This window comes from Amblyomma mixtum, chromosome 5 (genome assembly GCF_055824585.1).
Source record: "Amblyomma mixtum isolate Tamu chromosome 5, ASM5582458v1, whole genome shotgun sequence".
Taxonomy (NCBI): Eukaryota; Metazoa; Arthropoda; class Arachnida; order Ixodida; family Ixodidae; genus Amblyomma; species Amblyomma mixtum.
In genome coordinates, this window is record NC_143016.1 from 6,126,879 (window position 1) to 6,151,136 (window position 24,258).

At 46.1% G+C, this 24,258-nt stretch overlaps 1 protein-coding gene across 2 annotated transcripts in view; it reads right to left on the reverse strand.

Moving 5' to 3' along the window:
• Positions 1 to 24,258, reverse strand: part of LOC149341220 (uncharacterized) — a 159,002-nt gene that overhangs the window by 33,614 nt on the left and 101,130 nt on the right. For both annotated transcript variants that reach the window (XM_089543166.1, XM_089543165.1), the window contains one exon: positions 8,709 to 8,835. In XM_089543166.1, the coding sequence (XP_089399292.1) occupies positions 8,709 to 8,808 (100 nt within the window). In that variant the 5' untranslated portion in view covers positions 8,809 to 8,835. The remainder of the gene's footprint in view (positions 1 to 8,708; positions 8,836 to 24,258) is intronic.

Below are 24,258 nucleotides of genomic sequence, written 5' to 3' on the forward strand. Positions count from 1 at the left end.
ACAGCAAGACTGGTACATAACGATGCCTAAGCAATAACTTTGTAACCTTCGTGTAGTCTATTCAACAAAGTGCTCGTCTGTCGGGTGGTTGGGTCGCAAATAACCGCGGGGATCATGATCGCCAAATTGCTGCAACGCTGCCAAACTGTAGTACTATGTACAGCCGGCGAAATCTTAAGCTGGCGTGCGCGACGGCCGCTTTTTCTGTGCTCCTGCGCTTTGGAACGAAGCAAACTTGCGAAAAGCTCATTTTTAAGCTGGGATTTAGTGAGCCTCTGCTTAGATTTGATATTTTCGCAAATTTGCTTCGTCATAAGCTGCAGGAGCCCGGAAAACGCGGCCGTCACGCCCTCTGTACTCCGGGAAGAATGAGAAATAATGGTTGAAATGACACGACCACTATATTTGGCATCATTTTACAGCGCGAAACCATGCAAAGCTCGACAAAAGTGTTTTGCCCAACTCAAAACGCCACGTTGTTTCTGGCGCCGCCCTATTGCGGTTGATTTCAAGAGCGCTGGCTGGCTGCCTTACGCAACTGTCATGTGTCGCCACGTAGTCTATTTTATCTACTTTGTTCCCAATCTTCACAGTGACTCTTTTTTTTTTCGTTTCAGTGGTGTATCTTCCTTGCCTCCTCATTTTAACTTCTTTGCTTTTATTCTTGGACGGTACACTTGCATCTCCTACACCACGAAACGAAACAGTGGCTGTCAACTGCAGTGGTAAAGCGACCGTGTGCTCTGAGTCTGTACTGTATAGCAGGGGTAATGTAACCATGCCTATTTTGTGAGTCAAAATGTTCCGCAGTCGAGGCGTTGCGAAACTGAGATATCTCTTTCACAATAGCAAGGCTCCTTTTATATATTATTTCTGTTTTGTTCTGCATGCATCTCGTCATCCGTCATAGTTCTAGGACTGAGTGTTTTTTCTTCCTTTTCCTAAAACGATTTCAGCCCGGCAAACTCGTCGAACAGAAGATACCGACAAAAAAGGCGTGACATGCCGGGAACCGCTCGCCGGCAAGCCTTGAGAAGAAACAATAAAACTCACAGCGCGCCATCAAGAATGATTGCCGCCAGCAGACCCCAGCTCACTCGCAGCAAGAAGACAAAAAAAAAAAATGGCCGGCGGTTTAGCATCCTAATCACAAAATATTCTGCGAAAGCACGTTTTTCTTATACAGGTGGACACCACCGCCAATTGTACTATCATCAAGGAATGAAGCACGAAAAAGACAACATAGCCACGCACAGCAAAATACGAAGTTCTTGTCAGGGGAGGCTCAATGTTATAACTCCAGTTGTCTTAATTTCGAAGGTGCGAAGACTCTTCTTCAGCAGTGTTATTCAGCATCACTTGTATTTACTCTCGAATAGTTGTTGGTGTTTTTGTGCTGCTTCCTCAGTTATCTTGCTGGGAAAAAAACAGCGCTGAGATGAGGGGCAAAGAAAGAAGAGGACAACAGGACGGGCGCTGACTATCAACTGAAAGTTTATTAGAAACAACACGCAATATATACTCCATCGACAACCAAGAGTGCATGGCAACACAAAAGCTACAGTGATACATCAATCACCTGGATCAAGATACTTTATTTCACAGTCATGAACTGTTGCGTGCCCCCCCCCCCCCCCCCCCCCCCTTCTCTGTAACAGTTCATGACTGTGAACTAAAGTATCTTGATCCAGGTGATTGATGTATCATTGTAGCTTTTGGTGTTGCCATGCGCTCTTGGTTGCCGATGGAGTATATATTGCGTATTGTTTCTAATAAACTTTCAGTTGATAGCGCCCGTCCTGTTGTTCTCTTCTTTCTTTGTCCCTCGTCTCAGCGCTGTTTTTTTCCCTGCAGTATGTACCAACTAGCTAAACTCTCCGTTTTATTTCAGTCATCTTGTTGGCGTTTCATTCTTTGCTGATAGTGCATGAAAGCACGCTTGAGGTGTCCGCTGACTCCGGGTGCCAGTTATGCGCGTCGTCAACTTTTTTGTAGTAAATGCCAGTTTGCCCAATATACGCAGGCCGCCTATGCCCCTAGTGCCGCGTTTCTGCAGCAATGTTTTCAACGCCAACGCGTATTACTCTAGTGCCGTGTTTTGCCACAACGTTGTCCACGCCATCGCATGCACCACATAGATTAAAGCGCGAATATTAGTTTCATAGAAGTATTTGTTGATGAAGAAGGCGATGTGCAATGCACATCGCGAGAGTGTGTTGGAGTTTAACTCGAGGCGTGTTCGGCTGTGGCCATAGCCTAGTGCTCTCACGCAGGGACCAGCCAGGCTGATCCGTTCGCGCAGCCGTGGGTTCGAATCCCAGTCGTGGGTGTTTATTTGATTTATTTCACTTGGCACAAAACCCACGAACATGCAAACTAACATACACCGCAAGATACTGCTTGGGATTTACCCATCGAAATAGTGATTTCGTCCTAAAACAGCAGCTGCAGCACTGGTACGAAAGCATCCATAACACCACTCGTTACTAACCAGTAAGAGGTGATCTGTGAACGTTAAAATGCATTGTTAAGCACACGTAAAGTGCACACACCGGAAATAAATTTTGCGAATGTGTCCCAGTATGCACGTAATCAGTATAACAGGCGTCGCTGGCCGACCTCTCCTCCTTTTCCTCTCATTAAAATTTCTTTCTCTCTCTCTCTCTGGCAGGCAGCCCTTACCAGCGTTTAGACTGAATCTGGCACTGCCTGTAAGAACAAAGCTGCATGAATATTGCCTGTCACCTCATTCAAGTAGAGGAGATACTTGTTATTTCTTCCCCCATAGTTTCCGACAGCTCCGTTGAACATATAGGCAAAGAGCAAGAGAGCAAAAGACGGGAAACAGAAATGCGCGTTAGTTGTTTTTATGCTGTAAGGCAAGATCTAAAGAAATACGTGCCATAATTGCCGAAATCACTGAGCAAGTTCCTCCGGAGTATTTTTCATACATCAGAGGTCGACCGCTTCCTCGACTCAGTCACGCTAGTTCAACTACCGGCATAGGCCAATGGCGAATTGGGCATACTTTAGACGACATGACTAAATGACATTCACTGTAATAATTCTCAGTTATGGCGAATCGGGCATACTCTAGACGACATGACTGAATGACATTCACTGTAATAATTCGCAGTTTGGCTAGTTTCTTCAAGCTCTAACAACATTCCTAGAGATTGTTCTTCAATTTGCGTTTAGTAAACAATGAAACCTCAGCAGCACAACCAGCAAATTGCTAATCGCGTCCTGCGCAGCTAATTCCTCAAAGTATAATTGCTATAATAATTCCTCATACTTTAATGGGGGGTTTCATCGCAAATTTCTTATCGTGTCCTATGCGGCTTATTCCTTAAAGTCCAATTGCTATAAAAATCCGTCCTAGTTTAATGTGGGGTTTCCACCGGCAGATAATTGACTCCATGCACTGCGCAACCGATATCCGCGTGATTGTATATCCACGGGACAGGCAGCTAAAATATGAGGATATCGCCTCCTGCCTCATTACGTGTGTTCCGACTTCCCTGGAAATAAGCAGCGTTTATATACTCTCGAAAGCAGCCACCCTAGGTCGCAGCCTCAGAAACCCGCGCACTTGATACAGCAACGAATCGCCCTGCGGCGAAGAACGCTTTCCGAGTGCGTGAAATGTCTCTCGGCAGTAAACTGAGTATACACAGCGAACACGACGCGCCGAAGCGGAACCAGATTATTCATATGAGCGGAACAAACACGGGCGCAGCAAGGAGGTTGTATAAGCACCCGATCAACAACAGCCACTCTCAGCTGTTCGCATCGAGTGGTTTGCTACGCCTCATTTGCATAACTGCGATCGTTAATTGTAACGCCATTCCCGTCCCTAATCTATCTCCGCCTTTTATGGTACGACTGCCTCCAACCATTTCTTTTCTGTTTATCGTTTTGTGGCAAGGTAAAGTAAATTAACGTCGGCGATCCGCCGCAGCAAGTGCACCGTGAACGAGATTGCTCGGCGGATGTAATCGAAATGAAGCACCGCCACTTCATGCGACCGAGGAACAGAGCGGAGCACTTGGATGATCCAAGCAAGAGCTTTGATTGAACGGTTGTTCATGCAGATACGAGCGCGGGAAAATCCTCTGCCCGCTCACCGGCGAAGGTCGACGGAAAACACGCGCGAGCACCACGATGCTACCGTGAAATGGAAATCGTGGATACTTGTTTACAGCCAGCCATGGCATCGAGCACTGCTCGGAGAGTCGAGGAGGGCACTCACGACGACGCATGTTAACCACTCACTTTGCAGATCGACGGCGTGGTCAAGTGGCCGCATGCGCTTCTCTGTGTTGGTTTTGGGCCATAGGCAATTCTGTGAGTTTTTTTTTTCTTTCTTGCACGTAGCGGGGCTCTTTTTGGTTTCCTTTGTTCCTTTAACATATCGTGCGATAAGTGCACAATTAGACCAAACCGCTAAACGGGAGGCTGTAGAAGAGAGAAAGTAAGCTTAAGCGCTGCACAGCAATCGCAATTGACAAAAAAAAACCAATTAAGAATAAATAAGGTGACAAGGCATTTTTTCCCATCATCGGCCGTCTACACAAAAAGCCTGTTTTCTTGACACGGCTAGAGGCGCAGTGCTGACGCATCTCTCTTCCTTGCTTGAGTGTTTCGTATGCCTCATGTAGATCGCGCATGCGCTGTTCATAGCAGCGCCACTTCTACAGCGTCCGTGTCTGTGTTCCTCTCTTCCACTCTCTCCCGTTCAGTCCACTGTTCGAACTGTGAGTCCCGTTCCAACTTGCCTGACTACTTACATCATTCGAGTCATTTCACGCTTTACAACCTCCTAGTATTAATAGTTGTCGTCGTGACGATTCAGCGTCCGTTATCCCGTGTTCACCCAGTTCACGCGCTAACTCGACACAGAAGTGGTTGCTAACTTCTTCGCAATTACGATAAAACAGCCAGCGGCGACGTGGTGTGTCAGTCGCGTTGCGGGAGGGCCACGGATGCAGCCAAGGCGGAGCGTCGTGCTCGGAACGCTGCACGTATGCGGGAGGCAAGAGCCACAAACGTATACGGCGGATCGAACAGAGTCCTGACGGACGCTCTGGGGATGCCACCTGCAAACGCGCTGAGCGACGAAATCCTCAATTCTGTGCGGAGACACTTCTCAGAACATAAAGCGCTCGTAACCCTCTCAAAACTGAACGACAATCGTCACACACCCATTCGTGCAGCAGCATCCAAAGAAAATGGAAGACTTCTACACACACAAGGTGCAGCACCGAACATCGATAATCGGATAAGATTTAGTTTTTTTTGTATTTATCGCTGGAAAGATCACTTTCTGTGACCGAGTCTATGGACCAGTTTTGAGAAGAGAGTGCTTTTATAAATATTCGCCTCGGACAATGCAGTGAGTATGCGGGTGCTTTCTCTCTGTCCTTCTCCCATTCACTTCTGAGAAATAAGCCTCGACCGAATCCGCGTCGATATACGAGTCTCCGGGAATAACTGTAGCCGAGTTAAAATCGATAGGGTGACCCAGCACCTCGCTAGTGTGCACGTTACGGCGCTAAAGCTGCAGACCCGGGATCGTCGTTTTGTAATCTTTCAGACGCAACAACGCATTGCACGCATTGATAGGGCACTCAGTGAGTGCTTGGGCGTCGGCAATGGGCTCCTGATTCAAGTGCTTAAAAATAAAGGCGTTTTCAAAGGCGTTCACAGCAAGACTAGAACCAAAAGCGAATAGAAGCATAAAGAAGGGTGGAAGCACTTACGAGCTGGAACAGTGTTTGCGAAAGCGGCAATCTGGTACGGTTTATGGGGTTTAACGTCCCAAAGCGACTCAGGCTATGAGAGACGCAAAGCTGCAATCTGAGTGGACAAGTCTTTAAATAAGCGTAAGCTAGAAGACGTGCGTAAAGCACTTTCCGGCCATCTCAGTGCTTGCAACTTTGCGCGCGAGGGCTTTGCTCTCAAAGATACTCAAGTTTCTGCACGCCTCAGATTTGCGCTTCTTGAAAGCCGAGTCGAAGTTACTGCGTGGCGCCAGTTAGCAATTCTGCCTTTCGTGGTGATGGCTTTTTGTACGCACGTTTTTCACAAATGACCTCTGAGCGCCCGCTAGAAGGAATAGGGCCGCATACACCGCTATAGGCGTAGCTGCTTTACTCCAGGAAACAAAAGGAAGGTTGGCTGCGCAGAAACCTTCACCTGACCTTGAAACGTTTCAGCGACGTGTTTCCCATTTGTCTCTTCCGTTACCGACAGTTTTGAGTGTTTTTGTAGTTGCCTAATGCGCAACTCTGCAAACTGCGGAAAGCGAGACTTGTCAACGGGCCCGTGAGCGCTCTCATCTTCCCTTATATGCACAGCAGATTCACCAAAGCGCAAGTTAAAAAGAAACCAGCTGATAAGGATAGATGCTTGGGCTCGTCGGTATTCAGTGACATTTGTGTAGACAAAAAGACAGAAGGGACGAAGAATGGCAAGCTCTACTGGCGGTAATTTTCAATCGATTTTAGTCGAAGGTAGCGTGTCCTTCGCGCTAAACGAATGTCGTAAAACATCCAGCTGCACTAATGGAAAAATGATTTGTAGTCGTTCCGTTGCTTGGGCACCGCCGGTTGATCCGAAACAAAAGCAGCGAATGCTCCAACAATTGCCAGGACACGCACAGAACGGCGAAATAAGGATCACGTTTTCTCTTTTTAGTAGCCCAGAGGTCCGGCAAAAGCGACCTTAATTGAGGAATCGTGGGACTCTAAATGAGACAGCCGACAGTCCACGACAGTTCAGTGGTTATATGGCAGATGGCGCAAACATGGCGTGTATGATGTATCAGTTTTACTCTTATTCCGGCCTTTTTTTCAGCTGTCGCAGTGCATTCTGGCGCTTCTCACTCTATTTCAGAGGCATGTAATTCGATATAAGTACACAGAATATTTTTCTTCTAGGTAACCGAAACACTCCTTGCTCAAGAAAAAAAAAAATTTCCGCGCCGTTTTGAAGCGAAGTACGAGCAATTTCTAGTGGCGAGAATTTTCGCAAAGAATACATAATGGAATGATGTTCAGATCTCTTATGTCGTTCTTCGCAGTAAAACAGTCCTCCGCAGTGGATATGCTCAAGCGCGCTCAGTAAAAAATAGAATTGCGCCACACTTTCAGTATGATCGACTTTGGCGTATTTCTTCTAATATGGCTACTCTGAAGACACGCAATTTGTTCTTTCATTCGAAAAGAAAACGACGGGAACAAACCGGTACAATTGCGCCCTTTGAAGCAATCAGCAACATAAAGCACAATTTGTTTTTAAAAAGCCGCAGTAACATTGTACCTCTCTTTTAAATGTGACCAGAAAGCTACGAATTAAGAGGACGTGTTGCTGACCTACTTGCTGCATAGACGACCGATGCTGATGTCACGCGAATAAAACAAAAAGAAAGCAAGAGATGTGACGAGTGACAGGTGAGCGCTAATCTGTCGTCTGTTTCTCAGTGAGCTGGTTTCTCCTTCCCACATCATCAACACCTACTGTAAGAGAGCATCTAATTAAAAATGTCGCGTTTTAAGGCGGAAGCCTTTAATGCCTCATTGTTGTAAGCAGGAGCTGTCGACAAGAAATGTCACGCTTTTCAGTTGATCGAAACGGTCGTAACGTCACAGTGCGCGAATTTCAAACGGGGCCAATTGTACTTTGGCTACTAATCATGCAACCAATTAAAGGGATCGTATAGTGATGCTCCAAGTAAGTTTGAGTTTAGTTAATTGCTTACTTAACCAATTAGTCCAATTAACCTTTCTAGTCAGGCCAGATAAATAAATAAAACCGAGTAAGAAATTGGCCGAGCTTGGGAATCAACCCCGGTCTCCGGAGTGCGAGTCGAGCACACTACCACTCGGCTATGCCAGCTCGATGGTTTGGAATGAACAAAGGTGCGTCTAGTGAATACGGTGTCTTCGTTCACTCCCATCTTCCTCCCTTCCCGTTACGGCGAGGTTCAGGTGTGCACCGAGATATGCGAGACAGATACATTTCCTTTCCTCAAAAAACAATTTACTTACGAGCAAGGCGTATTTGTCCGCGTTTCAGATTGGTCCAAATTGTCGTGATGTCACCACGCGCGAATTTTGACGGGTGTCCACCGAAATATGTGAGACAGTTACTGCGCAACTTTCTGTCGTCAAATACAATTTTCGACTAGTGCTACTGAAATATGCGAGACAGTTAATGCGTAATTTCCTTTCCTCAAATACAATTTTCATTTTCTTCATTACGGCCCCTCTTTCTTCTTTCACTCCACTTCTTCCCTTCCTGTACAGTGCGGCTCAGGTGTCCACCGAGACGACACAGAATTACTGCGCCATTTACTTTCCTTAAAAAGCGTTGCGTTCAAAGGGCAAGGCATCGCGCCGAACGGGTGGTGGCGTTCAATGGACTCCGTGGCAGCGCTACAACACGCTGTCGCGTTCCACTCCTAAAGGCGAAGCTTAAGCGTCATTAATTGGCAGTTAATTAATGCACCAACAAAATGTGAAGTGAACAATCGTGTAGCAGAATGCAGCACTCAGGCTTTCGCCTTTCAGCACTTTAGCCGCTAAAGTTCCTCGTAATTTTTTGTCCCAGGACAGTTTATTTTTTTTTTCTCTCCAACACTTATCATCACCCTCGCTGCTCTAGGGGTCGCTGCTGTCAGGGTCCGTGTCACGCACGCCACTCACCATGCAGCCACGGCGAGCGGAATCTCTGCGCATGCGCCGTAGGGGGCGCGCTCCCGATGCACACCAGGCCTAGGGCCAGGCTCAGCAGGCTCGGCCACATGGCTGGACGCAGCCGACGCTGCCTTGTCTGCACGGACACAGTACGGCGAACGGTTAGGCACGCAAGCGGTAAAAGGGCAAGGAAATGCACACCCGCGGACACACTCAATGCATACATGCATTCAGTTACGTTCACTATCCAGCTCGGAAGGATCTAGACTTTTCCGTCTGTAATTAAAGCGCAAGTGCCAGCCACTTTCAAGTTCTTACTAAGTACTGGCAGTTTGCTTTATTTGTATTATTTCGCTAAAAACGGACCGTACGTATTTAGTTTAGGCCCGTTGGCGGGCGGATCTTGTACGATAATGAGTCCTTTCTTTCAGTTTTGTCTCTTTATTTTTTAGTATGAGGTAGGTCCTCATGCTGCGTGTCATAAATAGGAATGTCACCAGTAGGCCCAGCGACGTGTTCTCGCAGTCAATGCCATCTCCGTGGACGCCACAGACCACACGGAGAAACGCAACAGCGTCACGTTGGCGGCAGCTAAAAGATTTTGTATCAAGCTTAGAAAAGGACACTTGCAAGGTTGCCTTCCGCACTGTCGCCAACGTCGTGAAAACCTGTCAACTCATCCAACTGTAGGCGTCAAACGGACACTGAGGACGAAATGGAGTTCTCCGGCATGATTAGTTACTCCGTTCTAATGGTTAAGACACTACTTCACTGAAGACGCAGCTTTTATAATACCTGTCTTTCATTTTTTTTTTCAGCTTCTAAAAGCTTAAAAAGTCCAAGAAAATTTAAAGGTCGATATTGTCGCCAGAGGACCGTTCTCAAACAGAAACTGAGATGACGTCAAATGCGGTTTTCAAAGCAGATCGCTGAGGTTATACACAGAACCACCAGCCACTTTTCCACACCGATCACGGAGTTTCCGAAATACTTGACGTCATCCACGACGTCACAAATTTGACACGATTGGCGGGAAAATTTATCCAACGTTTAACTACAAACTACTCAGCAATAGACACTTCTTTCGCGCGGCACTCAGCAACAGAGCGGCAAATGTGAAACTTGAGACAGAAAACAACTATGCACCATGCACTGCGCACCGTCTAGCCCATTTGAAGTTCTTCTAAAGTTCAAACTATCAAATTTTTCTGGGAACGAAATTCGATGAAGCTGCACTCAGTGTGCCTTCAAAGCCAGAGCAGATACGGTCCTCATCTCCTGTCGCCTACAGAGGTTCGCTATTTAATGAAGGCGATGTGACATGCTTTAAAACGCTATCCACTAATGAGGCCCAGCCGTGCGTTGTTCACAGGGGCATCGTGTTTCCCGAGCTCACAACCTGCGTCAACACGCGCATAAACGAGAATGCTCGGTACGGTGTTTAGTTGTCTATGAGGGTTGGACGAGGCTCCTTTCGGGAGAATAGCGGGTTTAAGATTTCACTTTAAAGGTAAATTCTTCACTCTATACGCGCGGAAAATATTGCGTCACAGCGGGCTGCATGTATCTGCGCTCTAAATAAGCCACGCACTCGCAGCCAGAAAAATTCACAACCGACTTTGTTGCAGCTTACATGAAACGCTTACCAATGTAAACCTGAATAAGAGCGATACTGTATTTAAGGGAAGTCAAGTGCACGTTAAAAACAGGTACCCGTTCACATAACGCAGTTTGCATGAGTGGTACTATGCGATATTTTTTTGTGCAGATTTTTTCATAAGTGCCCTCAAAGTTACCCACAAAGTAAATTGAGAGCAACGTTCGCAGCGCTTTTCGCGAACTGTGAAGTAATAATGCCGCCTCAAAACTATTTCAAAGATGCTTGCAAGCCAGACCTCAGACCCTGCCCCGGACCTCTTAGAGTAAAAAAAAAAAAACTGCCCTCTTCCTCGTCATGGAAAGTCGATGTAAGCATTAAATGCTTCGCAGTACCGGCGTATCCCTGTCTAGGCTGGGTTATAGAGGACGCTAGCCGTGTTCTTGAAATGGGCCTCGTTCGGGTCACGCCACGCCACATCGCACCATGTACTTCTGCCGCCGACTTCGTTGAAGCACAGAACGAGTGAAATAAGCATGCGCTGACAAGTCAACGTCACAAACCTGTAGCCAAACACAACCATAACATCCGCGGGGCCGCCTGAGATCGAGAAGTCACGCCCAGGGCCACCCCTTATACGCCGCCTTCACTCCATCTCTTTATAGACACCCTGCATCTTATCGCTTGCGGGTTATCGCACCACGCTTTCGCTCCAAGTTGCTTTAGCCGGTTGCTTTAGCGTGCGTCAAGCTCATAACCATTCGGACGGAAAGCTTCAAAAAGTTTGCTTCATGTTCTCTCTCCGGTTCGCCGCAGTTCCAGAACAATGTTCGCCTGAGTTTGTCCTGAACGGGAGCTAAAAGCAATTCATGCCCCGTAAAGCGCCGTGATATCCGCAATGTATAGTGCATGTGACGCCAATATATGCAGGAACACGCCACCGTCGTGTCGGCGATGGTCATTCCTAACATCTTTTTCGGTCACGGCTGTCCCTCTGGACGGGAAACGATGAGCCTCGTTCTCAAACTGTCAATCATGCAAAGACGAAAGTGAGTGAATAGAGCGATGTCGAAACACTTCGACGCGGTCCGAGGCGAAACCCACATCTGCGCCCGTGTTTCTTTTCGCGCCAGTTCGTTTATGTCTCTCCCTTTATGCACGTATGCAACTATCTGCCTGTTAGAGTATCTTTGTCATTATCGCTTTTCAGTACTTGAACTATAGAAAGGGACTTTGCCTCGTGATCAGGATTATTTCGTGCCACTGCTCAGCAGTCTACACGGCTCTGCTTCACTCACACCGCCAACACGATCAGTAACCACAAACGCGAACCGACCCCTTTCATAATCTCAGGGGTTATTGCGCAATAACGGCTGCTTGACAAGAGTAACAGCCTCCGCATTAGAAAGCTTCAGTAGGCGTATTAGCGTAAACGTATACCGGATTACCGGACATCTGCTGAGCACGCGCATTTGCGGCAAGGTGGGGCGCCTACCTGCTACTGCGCATGCGAGGCGTTCGGTAATCCGGTACACGTCTACGTTAACGCACTTACGCTAAGCGAAATCTCTCTTTTATCGTAGTTGTTCCAAGAATAAACTCTGGGAGTAGGGCAGGGCGCTCAGTTTTGAAGAAAATGTAGTGTATTTACCATTTTTGCCGATATAACTTGATAACTTACTTATGAGTTACTTGACGCTTGATAATACGTTTGTCTGTTGTTCCAGTGTATATGACTTGCCGCTACCCTGCTGCACTGTCAGTCTGAAAGAGGTCGGTACTTCCGTCAAGCGTTAACGCCGAACTTCTCATTTTAAGAGGAAGTAGCGGCTTATCTATTGACGGCGTATTTATTTCTTACGTTTCCTTCTAAAAAAAAAAGCTATATTCACCCATTTAGTTCGCTTATCCATTATGTTTTGCTGATAAAGAGTTCGTAATCGTCAGCATGTGTGTGTCGAAAGCTTACGAGCGTCGCATCTGATATCCTCATTGATGTCACCGTGTGTTTGGGTTTCTGAAGAACCAGAGAATCTGTACCTTCAGCGTGGAGCCTTTTTGAGCATTTGATATCAGTTCAGCTTAGCGATAAGTATACGCATATGTGCTTTCAAATGATATGGTCGCGATCACTTGCCCATTCACATTTTTTTTAAATTATGTAGCTCCCATATTTAAACGCGAACATATGTGTATTTAACGTGTTTTACTTGTGCACCAAATTTGTTCTACTGTCCTGGTGGCATTTAAGGTAATAAAGTTAAGTGAAATAAATGAAGTGAATTCAACATCTGAGCTTTGAGTTTGATTATGGCAATCGGAGATTTGGGCTTTCACAATCATTTACCCGTTTTTAAAGCACAAAAAAAGTGGTAATTCGCCTATATTAACTCTTCGAACGAATCGGACAATTTGTATTTTGCGCACCACAATTGGGTAGGCCGCACGGGGCAGCAACATTGAGGTTCTGTTCCATCGCTTTCAAGCTCATTTTTTATCGAAATTCAGTTTATCCTACACCAAACTGAATCAAACAAACCGCCCTTAGCCACGGCTTATCTAGTTTCATCTTCCTCTTTCTATTATTATCATCTGTCAACAATATGAATAATGAAATAAACGGGGCTGCTCATAAAAATGTCGACATCCCCCGTAGGGTGGAAGGCATGCGCTGAATTGTGACGCTTGACTTTGGCGCGGCAGTTTTTGCTCTTGATGTTAAACCAGCACTTCGTGAAATATGCATGAAAGACATTCTTGGAAAGTGAGGACACCGCTATGAAAAGAGCCTTTTAGTATGTATTTCTTTGGTATTACTGACGCTGAAAATACCGCTATCTGCCCGAAGTTCCGTTCAGTGCCACAAAAATCCACACAAGAACAAGAGAGCAGGGTAGAAAGGGTGACTGTTTACTCTTCGGCATTGAGCGCGAGCTTGGTTCTCAAATGTTGGATAATTGAACAAAAAATACTACTCCATTTAATTCTGATAAAAATAAAAGTAAGTAATCGCTTCGAGATTTTCCTGCTTAAATCTTCGCGAAAAAAAAATATCAAGTACTGTCAGGGACAGGAGAGTCTTGACCGCGTGTCCCGTAAACAAAGCGATAGGTATTTTATTAGCCGAAGGCTAATGAACAACTTGAGGAGGTGAAAGTCAAAATCCTGTTCTTTGACCTGCACAAGAGTGGTTTCCAGCCGGCGGCTAATAACAGAGCTGTCAACTTCGTTTAAGGCGCACGAGGTCCAGAGACTCTTGTCCCTGTCTGTACGCGGAAAAAGAAAATGCGCGTCTTTTCCTGCCGTATAGAAAACTACAGCTCAGCAAAGGAACTGGAAAGAAAATCACGGAAACATACTACGATGAGGAGAAAAATAATAACCTGCATGAGAAGCAGAAAAGGCCGACAATAAAAACAAGATTATTTTGAGAAAAGTGGTTGGGATAAACTTGATAATTTCCCAATAGCGCTTCAGAACCAGGACAGAGAACGAACAAGAAGAGACACACACTGTCAGCGCCGCGTGTTTGCGTGTACCCGCTGTCCTGATTCTGAAGCACTGTCGGAAAATTATAAAGGAATAGCAACTCGTCTAATCTGCCATTGTTCTTCATAAACTTTAGGACAGAACTATTGGAACAGGCCTAGGAGAAAGAGACGAAGAGAAGCAACAAACGCGACCCAGAAGATGTTGTCCCGCAACGGAAGTGAATCGGTGCTGGAAAACAACACGAACACCCACCGGGCACTCTCTCATAGAGCAAGAAACACAAACAAAACGGTCACCTCCGAGCGGCACTGAGAAGAATTTAATAAGAACGGTGAGGACGCCAGTGTTGAGGCTTCAAAGCCGACCAGCGAGTGGATTTTTTCGGGTTTCTCACTCGTCGCCTCCAGCGGTGAAACGGAAGCACCCCGAAGCACTGCGCGCTGCTCCTTCGGTCAAACACGGAATCCTCCTCGATAAACCCGACCGCACGGGGACGGTCGCTTTAAGCCGACGCTTCCCTCTGAGCACCTCTATAGAGATCGCAGTGTTTACAGGAAGGCTGGGAAACGCGGGAATCGTTTTCGGCGCGCTTACAAGGCGCAAGATTACGCTGCCTCTGGAGTACAGATGAGAGCGCCTCAAGTATTGGAAGAGTCCGTGCTTTGGGACGGGAGGCGTCCACTTAGCGGAAAACCTATGTGGTGACAGCATGCTACGTGGGAAGAAAAATAAAAAAAAAATACATAGAAGTTGTTTACTGACCCAAAGCATGAAGTAGGCAGGAAAGCTAGACACTGCTTTATTTGCTAATACGAAACCATTAGACGGCTCGCCGGCACGGAAACCCGACGTCGCCCAAAAATTCGCGGTGTTATAAAGGTCGCCATCGGTCGAAATAGTATGACGTCATCAAAGGCGGGGAAATGTAAAATTTCAGCCAATAACAGTCAGTACTAGTCCTTTCAACTGCCCCAACTAGAAAGAGAATAGAATTAAATAAGAATTATAAATGTAATTGAAGTATAATTGAAATAAAATTGAAATATTTTCGCATTACTCGCAAGTAAGTTTCTTAAGTGCCCCCGGTAATTTCTTTTATTTGATTACAGCCGGTTCACATTGGCACTAATGGTATATTATGGGGGTTTCACGTCCCAACTATGCACATATATACTGTTAGACACACCGTAGTGGTGTGCTGCGAATTAATTTAGACCACCTAGTGTTTTAAGCCTGCACTGACATCGCGCAGCACCTTGGGGTCAGCCGCCGAAGTGCAAAAATAACCACTGCGCCACAACGGAGGGCCTCATTACCATTAAGCGTCCTCCCTTGGTTCGAGTATACATTTTCCCTTTTCATCATTATTCGTTGCATCTCTACGACAAGATCTCCAACGTGTGCTGTCTGTACATAGTGCTGCGTAACCGACCCATAAGTGCAGGCTGTGAGTTTCATAAAACAAGCTCCAACATAAAGGCGCTCTAATTGCTTTCTTTCATTGTAGGGTCCTTCAAATACGATAGAAAATGGTGAGAAGTGCTACTATTTTTGAGCCAGCGATTGTGGCGGCTCAGTGGCTTTCGCGATCGGCTGCTGATCCCAAGGTCGCAGGTTGGGCCCCGGTAGCGGCGGCCGTGTTTCTAGTGAGGTGAAATATAAAAAATCCTCATGTGCTGTGCAATGTCAGCAGCACACGTTAAAGAACCGCAATTAATCTAAATTAATCCGGAGCCCACCAATATGGCATCCCTCTTAGCCTGAGACGCTTTGGGACGGTAAAACCCTGCAATCCACAATTCTACTGCTTTGAGCCACAAATCACAAGGGTCCACAAGAACCTAAGACCACCGAGCTATATTATGGGATATTTTGCCTTTCTTTCTCGACCGGGAGACAGCACATAACGATTATTATTGTTCAGTCAGGATGAGGTAGAACCGCAGCTCATCTGATTCAAGTAAATTCGTTGGATACACCGCAACAGTTATAGCACAACGACGAATAAAACTACCCCCGTTTTGACGTAAATTTGCATACAAAAGTATATACCAACTATTTTAGCCTTTCACTTTATCGATAGTTGATGATTGACTTAGGGTCTAAAAAATTGCGCAGAAACGTAAATTTCGATATAATGCGGCATATCACTTCGCAGACACTGACACTATCGGACAAGACCCACATGGCTTCCCTTTAACCATATCGAACGAACGTGCCTAGAGGGTCTAGAGGGAGTGGGTCTGACTCGCGACCACCATGCTCGCGACTCAAACAAAGTCCGCAAGTTCGATTTGCATCTAATTGCCCAAAATTATTTTCAGCGCAAATAATTCACTTCCTGAGGCTAAAAAACTGCGCAAACGGGGACGAATCAGAGAGAGGGACACGACGCTGACTAACAACCAAGTTTTATTGCACGTTCACCGGTTAAATACCTCTCGTTCGTGCAAAAAAGGAAGGAAAAAAAAAAGAGAAAGAGGGAAGGCGTGATAGACGAAAAACCACGTGGCATGAGATTATGCATTCATACATAGATAGTTAATTTCGCTGTCGCGAAGTGAAATGGAAGGGATGCTGACGCACTATTCACCATTTTGCCGAATCTTGATGGCTTCTTCAATTTCTCTCGTCCGTTGGTCTGGGTAGGTAGATATGATTGTGGTGTTGCCAAGTTGGGGAGCACATTCATGCTCTCGGCAATGTCTTGCTAGTTCACTGCTGATGGCGCCTTTCAAAGATATTTTATGCTCTTGCAGCCTTTCATTTAAACAGCGCCCTGTTTGGCCGATGTAGGTGTGCCCGCATGACAGTGGTATCTGATAGACGACGTTGAAAGGCGCCATCAGCAGTGAACTGGCAAGACATTGCCGAGAGCATGAATGTGCTCCCCGACTTGGCAACACCACAATCATATCTACCTACCCAGACCAACGGACGAGAGAAATTGAATAAACCATCAAGATTCGGCAAAATGGTGAAGAGTGCGTCAGCATCCCTTCCATTTCACTTCGCGACAGCGAAATTAACTATCTATGTATGAATGCATAATCTCATGCCACGTGGTTTTTCGTCTATCACGCCTTCCCTCTTTCTCTTTTTTTCTTCTTTCTCCTTCCTTTTTTGCACGAACCAGAGGTATTTAACCGGTGAACGTGCAATAAAACTTGGTTGTTAGTCAGCGTCGTGTCCCTCTCTCTGCTTCGTCCCCATTTGCGCTGTTTTTTAGCCTCAGATCATGCACCAACCAGCCCAAATTTCTACCCTTTTGAATTCACTTTCCATTGTTAGATGCCATAAAGACATTTAATTCATCTTGGATCCTTATAATCGCAATTTATCGAATGATTTAACCATTTTTTAATTCCGCAGCACCAGTGGTGATGTCACGATCCTCTCCACCGATCCGGATTCCCTCGACACGCGAATGCCAACTACGACGCCGGATTCTCGGCTGAACAGCACCTTTAACGCTGTTCATTTTCACTTTTCAACAAGGAACTCCTAATAGCTCCATAACGTCGGGTCCCGAAGCGTAGACATTTTTCAGTTTTATTACATTTTTTTACTCGTGTCTGTTTTGCGCAAGAATGCTTTTCCTCACCAGGCGAGGAGGATCGACGAACGCATCTAATCGAGTCCAAAGTGAGCTTCACCGCATGAATTTGGAAAGGCGAGCGCACTTCCAGGATACCATTAAGAAGCGTCGTTCGCATGGCGATCAAGCTTGTTCTGTTTCATGAAATGTTAAAAAATAGTGCCCATTATTGCCAGCGCTGTGCAATGCGGGGTAAATAATAAATTAATCTGCCAAGCTCAACCTTAATAGTACACTATAATAAAAGGAGAAAAGGAGGAATCAAAACAAAATGTGAAAAGGTACCGACAGCACTGCTATGTACTGTCTTTGTCAAAAGTATACAGCCCAAGGGTTCGGATTCTGAGCCCTGCAGCGCGGCTCCTCTTGCATATTCAGGGACCCTAATTACGCGAAGACGGGAGGAATTTAAGTCCTCAAAAGTCAAAGCTTAGGACTGCCAGATGTGCTTATGAGGCTCGCAACAGCTTGGAAGCAAACCCCTTGGGCTGTTTATTTTTGACAAAAACTGTACAGTCGTGAGCAAAAGTGGTATACAACACGCAGCCGGTGGCAGAGCTCGGGAAAACAGCAGACAATAGACCTTGCAGCAGACGCTTTCAAACGAGCACCCCTTGGCGGGCGAAATGGACGCACCGTTCTCGAACCACTTGGTGACTAGCGTGACCCAGCTATACATCTCAACCAGTGGCTGCGCGTCCTGAGCGCTTATGTCCCAAATAGTACGTCTGAGAGTTACACTGTGTGGTACAGTACCGCAGTTATCTTTCTTCCCTCATGATGTGTTCTTATCATCATCCGCGAAGAATGGTGGACGATGGCGGCGCCTGAGGCAGCAATGAAGGGCGACAAATGTGAGCCTAGGTATCGAACAGTAATAGCGTACTGTTTTCCGTGTTCTATGCGAGTTTCATGCCAGCAGTTTGGTTGCACGTTCAAAAGCATATTCACGTTTAGCGAAAAACTACCTTCGAGTCTTGGAAATATCTGTAGCGTGAAAAAAGACAACCATATCACTCATTCAAGACCACTCCGTGTCTTGAGTGTTTTCTGCTCTATGTGGTTGCCTTTTTTCGCGCTGCAGTTATGTCCAAGCTAAGCAACCAAATTGCCCAAAAGCTCTTTTTACTAAAGCATAACTTCGAGTCACTGAGTAACCAAAGGTACGAGAGGAAATTTTACCACTCATGGCTTAATTTCATGCTTCGCCACTTGCTGAAGCGTTCCCTGTCTTTCCGGCTTTGTATGCGGATGTTTGCTAGAAAAAAAAAACTTTGGCACACTAATTAGCATACTGATAATTACTCATGTATGCATCGCTACGTATCTCTAAGACAGCTTATTAACTCTAAGACCACAGCGCATTCACTAGGTCCATCTTCATTTAGTTTGAATCAATCAGCCTTTGTCATACCATCATCAGGCTGATTATGCCCACTGCAGGGCAAAGGCCTCTCCCATGTGCTCCAATTAACCCCGTCCTTCGCCAGCTGCGGCCACCGTATTCCCGCAAATTTCTTAATCTCATCCACCCACCTAACTTTCTGCCGCCCCCTGCTACGCTTGCCTTCTCTTGGAATCCGCTACGTTACGCTTAAAGACCAGCGGTTATCTTGCCTTCGCATTACATGCCCTGCCTAAGCCCACTTCTTCCTCTTGATTTCAACTAGGATGGCATTAACCCGCGTTTGTTCTCTCACCTACTCCGCCCGCTTCCGATCTGTTAACGTTACACCTATCATTTTTCTTTCCATAGCTCGCTGCGTTGTCCTTAATTTAAGCTGAACCTTCTTTGTTAGCCTCCACGTTCTGAAATCCCTGTTCAGAGAGGAGTGTGTTTTGGTGCGAGCGGTATATGCTGCACAAGATCGACCTCTTGTCTCGCTGTCATCAGTGATGCATGTGTGTGTCTCACGGAATTTTGGTGAGCGCATAGAGGGATAGCAGGATACCGGTGCGACTATGTATGACGGGTTCGCGGAATGCGGCCTGGTTAAGTAAGACTTGAAGCCTGTCAGTGTTGTAATTCCATGCATTCAAAAATATTCCTTCGTGGCTTATGGTTAGAATGCCCGCCTCGCCATCTGGAGGCCTTGTTTCGATTTCCGCTCAAACCTAATATAACCCAATCTTCTTTTCAGCTCTACTTTGCTAATTCTTTGTTTCCATCGCGATTTTTCGTTCACGGCCAACAACGCCAACACCGATGGAGACGCCGGCCTTTCTGCGATACGGGACACTTAGCGCTACCTCGCTAATACGTTAATACGTGCCCAGCTGCATCGGCAATTTTAGTTCATGACCTTTTTTCCCCTACTCCTTCAGAGGGCGCTTACACAGCTAGGCCTGTGGTCCATAGAGGTGTTAGTATGGCTTGAAACCCAAGGTTGCTTTGCCACTGGCCGGCGCTCCTGCGCTGACCAATCACAATTTAACGAAAGAGACATGATAGCTAAGACGCCTGTAATTATAGAGCAAAGTTGCGCATGAAGGCGATAAAAGAATTTCTTGAATGTGTGCACTAATTATTTTCCCGAATGTGGCAGAAAACTTTCTGCTCGCAGAAAACAATAATTTTCGTTGCCGAACGCTTCAATCAAGCGGCATGACAAACTGGGGACCCTAAGGAGTGGGAAAGAGAAGACAGTGCATGTTTTAGTGTGCGTGAAAGGATTCTTTCAAGTAAGGGACTTGCGTACAAAGAATCAACGAAGGGTACTCAAGCCTGTGAGAAGAACAGCAAATCTAATTAGTGGAATGACGACAAATGCTTGAGTATAAAGATAATATTTTTACGTCGGCAAGAATGAACACACCATACACGATGCATTCCAGCCCCTCAGGAGAAAGAAAGCCGGATTCATGGGACGTGAGCGCCTTGAATTCAACGTACGGAAGTATTCGTGTACGTAAACAGATAATTTGAGTGTTATCACTACAACGCAATAATAATATCTATTCGGAATCCGTAACACTGTCACCTTGCAATGATACAGGCTACAGATCGAATCTAGATGCGGATCAAATGCCATTCACGATATGCTTGTACGTGGTGATAAATCAACAACGCAAAGAGAATAAAATTCCGCTAAGCAAGGGTTTTTTTACTGGCTATTATTACTTCAAAACAAAGTAGCCTGACATAGTTTATCATTTCGTAAGATTGGGGGCGGATTGGTTCCCTGTAGAGTCAAAAGAGTGTGGAAGAAAGAAAAACGAAACGGCTGTTTGATTTTCAAGAAAGTAGTCGTTCAAAAAAAGGGTATCTTTTAATGGTTCTCCCGTTCTCCTGGAAGGGACCACACGTTTTGTCTAAAGCAGCATTGCTTTAATGCGATGTGCCTTCACTGCATTCACTGCGTAGTTCGCCATTGAGTAAGCTCGGAATCCAGGTTTGAAGCATGCATATACGCAAAAGAACGTTACCCTAATTACGCCTATCTTGTTGCTTTGTTTTTTCATTCTTTTTGAAAAACAGGTCACTCGAAGTAAACTACGTTTTCAAGAGTTTCTGAAAATCAGATACCCCAGAAAACTGCGATCTTCAATTCTGAGGTCGGCTCTGTATTTCATTATCCCTAGAAAGGCTGTTTCATAAATGCTTTCCCTTTGAAGTAGAACGCATTGATGCACATTCTTAAAAATGCAGAAAGAAAACATCGTCTACATTTCCTCCTAATCTATAAACTCAAAATGCTTGAGGCAACAAAAAGTCGCCTTGATGCGAAAAATATGTTGTGCAGTTGAGAGGAGAGCCCATTTCAAACAGCCCGAGGGGGCGCACGGAAATAGGCGCTGTGAGAACGACAGCTGCGTACAGGTAAAGGCACATTGCGCTTCATGCACCTGAACTTCTAGCGAAACGAAGGAGCGCTTCAAAGGCAATAATTTTTACGCCGCTCATGATAACGCAGTGCTTCAGGCTATGACCAAAGTGCGCGGTACACGTTTTTAGCCGGCGTGCAAGCATTGTGAAACACCGAGCTGGCTGCATTTAAACCGGGAGATAAGATAAAAAAAAAAGGACTCCAATAGAATGAAAGACTGGCTTTGTCAAAACGATGCGCTACATGTGAGTGTCGTAATTTCGGGTTGAAGCCCGCGGGGCTCAGTTTTGGCTGAAAAGAAAACTTGCTTTACTAGATTGTCCGCACCTGATACGCAGCCGGCAGGAGCCAGGTGGGCGACCAGCGCATAAAAATGCATTTGAAAGCACGGCGCAAGCATTACTTAGCCTCGCAATAGAAGAAAAATAGTTGGTAATTTCACGGCGTAATTGCCACTATTGAAAAAAATATATATTATATAGTGCCACCTAAGTATTCCGCCAAGCGATAAAGTTCAACTTTCAAAAAGGTATAGTGGCGGACTGTATATCAGAAAATACGGTAACTACGTACTCAGGATATACGACGCTCAGATTGCAAAAAAATGTTCCGTTCAGTTTCGCAGATGTCATCTTTTGAAGCTTAACGTTATCAGTTAAGCCATGTTGACTAATAATAAGGCAATAGCTTAGCAACCCGCGGAAGAAAACCGCCTCGGTTGATCAAAGTGTGTCGCATCCTGCTGCTGAGAACGATGCAAAGACTTGACGACAGCTGTATTTCGACCGTATGCAATGGAAAACGCTGTGTATTGAAATGGCGCTACTACTAACCTATAGCACGTGTTCGAAATTTACGTGGTGGCCCTTGCTGCCGACAACGTAGCCTTTTTAGGACAAGCTGTCGGGCTAGTTGGTGCGTATCCATTGTGGTTGACAGCGTTTAGACACCAGAGCCTGTGCCGTCGTCTTTTCTGTTTCTGTCCCCTGTCCGTGTGTCTAAGCGCTGCCAACCACATCGTAGCCTTTTGCCACAGAAACGCAATAATTTAAGTGCTGTAATTCGAAGGTGGTCCACAGTTCTCATGCATTTACTCACACATGTACGGAAAACAGAACGCCGCTTAGTTGACAGTGGGAAATGAAAGGTCGGGGTTTGCCTTAGATTCTCTAACGAAACGTCGAAATCGGGCTGTCGAGAGGCTTCTCTGTAGCATCATCTTACAACTGACGATCTATCGCCGCAGGAACTAACGCGACTTGGTCGCCTACATTAAGCAGTGTTTTCTATTTTCTTTCCAGTGGTTTCGTGTGTGGTATGTATGCTGGGTGTTTTTAGGTCATGGTAAACCTGATAAGCTGTCCCTTTGGAGAGCTTCCTCGGCAGGACAGTTGTGTACAGGACTCAACGCTGCGTATTTCAGACGGCACCGTTGATGCTGGAGGCCATGCCTAGATCAACCGTGTCCTCTTCGTTTGGTGCGCTTTATTGTCTACCTTTCTTTTTTTCGAAAAACAACCCTATCGATTGCGTCTAACTGTTGTTTTTCACCGTTATGCAGGGACGCATTCGTTGGCACATTAGAGAGAGAAAAAAAGTAGGAAAGTGGAAAGTACACCCATCGAAAGAAGTACGCAGTTACGAGACTCCATCACTCTGCGCAAAGTTAGCACTTACACAAATGCTTTATGGGTTTTATGGGATGCTTTTTACGTTGTTAGTGCCCCAAAGCAACTCATACTACGAGGGCTGCCGCAATGGAGGGCCCCCGTTTATTTCTACCGCCTGGGGTACTTAACGTACGCTGACATCACACAGTACAAGATAATCATACCTCACAATGCGACAAGAGTCGTGTGGCTACACAGCTTAAAAGCAAACTCCTTGGGCTCTTTATTTTTGACACACGCTGTACGTATCGTCCGACCGCATGCCGCTGTTGCTGCAAGCTCGAACTGCGTCTGTCGTGCGTGCAGCACCGCCGTTCTGAGGGCGTCGCCCCTTACCACCTCCGCTATTCGTGTGAGCATTGGAAGGCACATGCGTCTCTGTGAAAGGTGATTTCGGGGTCCCGTGCAGGGGACACACATTGCGCATGGCAGCGCTGCTTTCCGGTATGCGGCAGAGTGTGGCATTTAAAACGAGATGGGAGGAATGTACGAGAAAAATGCACGCAAAGTACAGTGACTGCAAAAAAAACAAAAAAAAAATCTTCTCTATGCACTGTGCGCGTGCCATGGAAGAAAAGAGCAGCACCGAAACCAAAGCCAACCATTCAGGTCGCTGCATCGTGGCTTTCAGGACGGTATAGAACGTCCGCCACGTCTAACGGAAGCAGCGCACAATCCGCTTCCGGATCGGGCCTACGCTGTCATGCAAGGGCTTCTTTTTATTGAAGCGGACGAGCGCCATGGATTGGTGCGTTGGCCTTCTTCCAGCTTCTATGCCTCTTTGTTGAGAACATATTTCCTGCCTTCCTCCTCTCTCTTTTTTTTTTTAACATTATGGCTGCGATTTTGTCTCGTACGCCTGAAACTTACTTTTCGCCCCATAGAATTCGTGGTACAAAATTTTGAGGTTCGTGTAGTTCGACACGAAGCGCATTGGGGCCGCGTGCTTCCCTTCATACTTTGATCGCAATACTGAAAAGCATATTTCCCTCCCCCAGGCCCAGTGTTCACGTCGGGCTCACTATTCAAACGTTACAGAACATCCACTATCAGGATCCAGCACCGGTTTCACGTACAGCAGTGCGCACTATGTACACTGTATGGCTGACGCTGGTTTAGATCCTAAAGATAAGGATAAGGGCTATCGATAACAAGACGTGACATCTATGCTTGAGTGCACGTCTCTGGCACAACAGAGACGTGATCTTTTTTCTTTTTTTTTCAACCGGCAAGGACGGAGTCGCTTGAAGGATCGGTATAAGAAGCTCCGCAGAAGAGAGATTCCACACTGGTCCCGACTTTCAAGGAAGAAAGTTTAAGAAATACACTGAGCAATAAAAAACAAAAACGCCTAACCAGCCCCTCCACGACACGC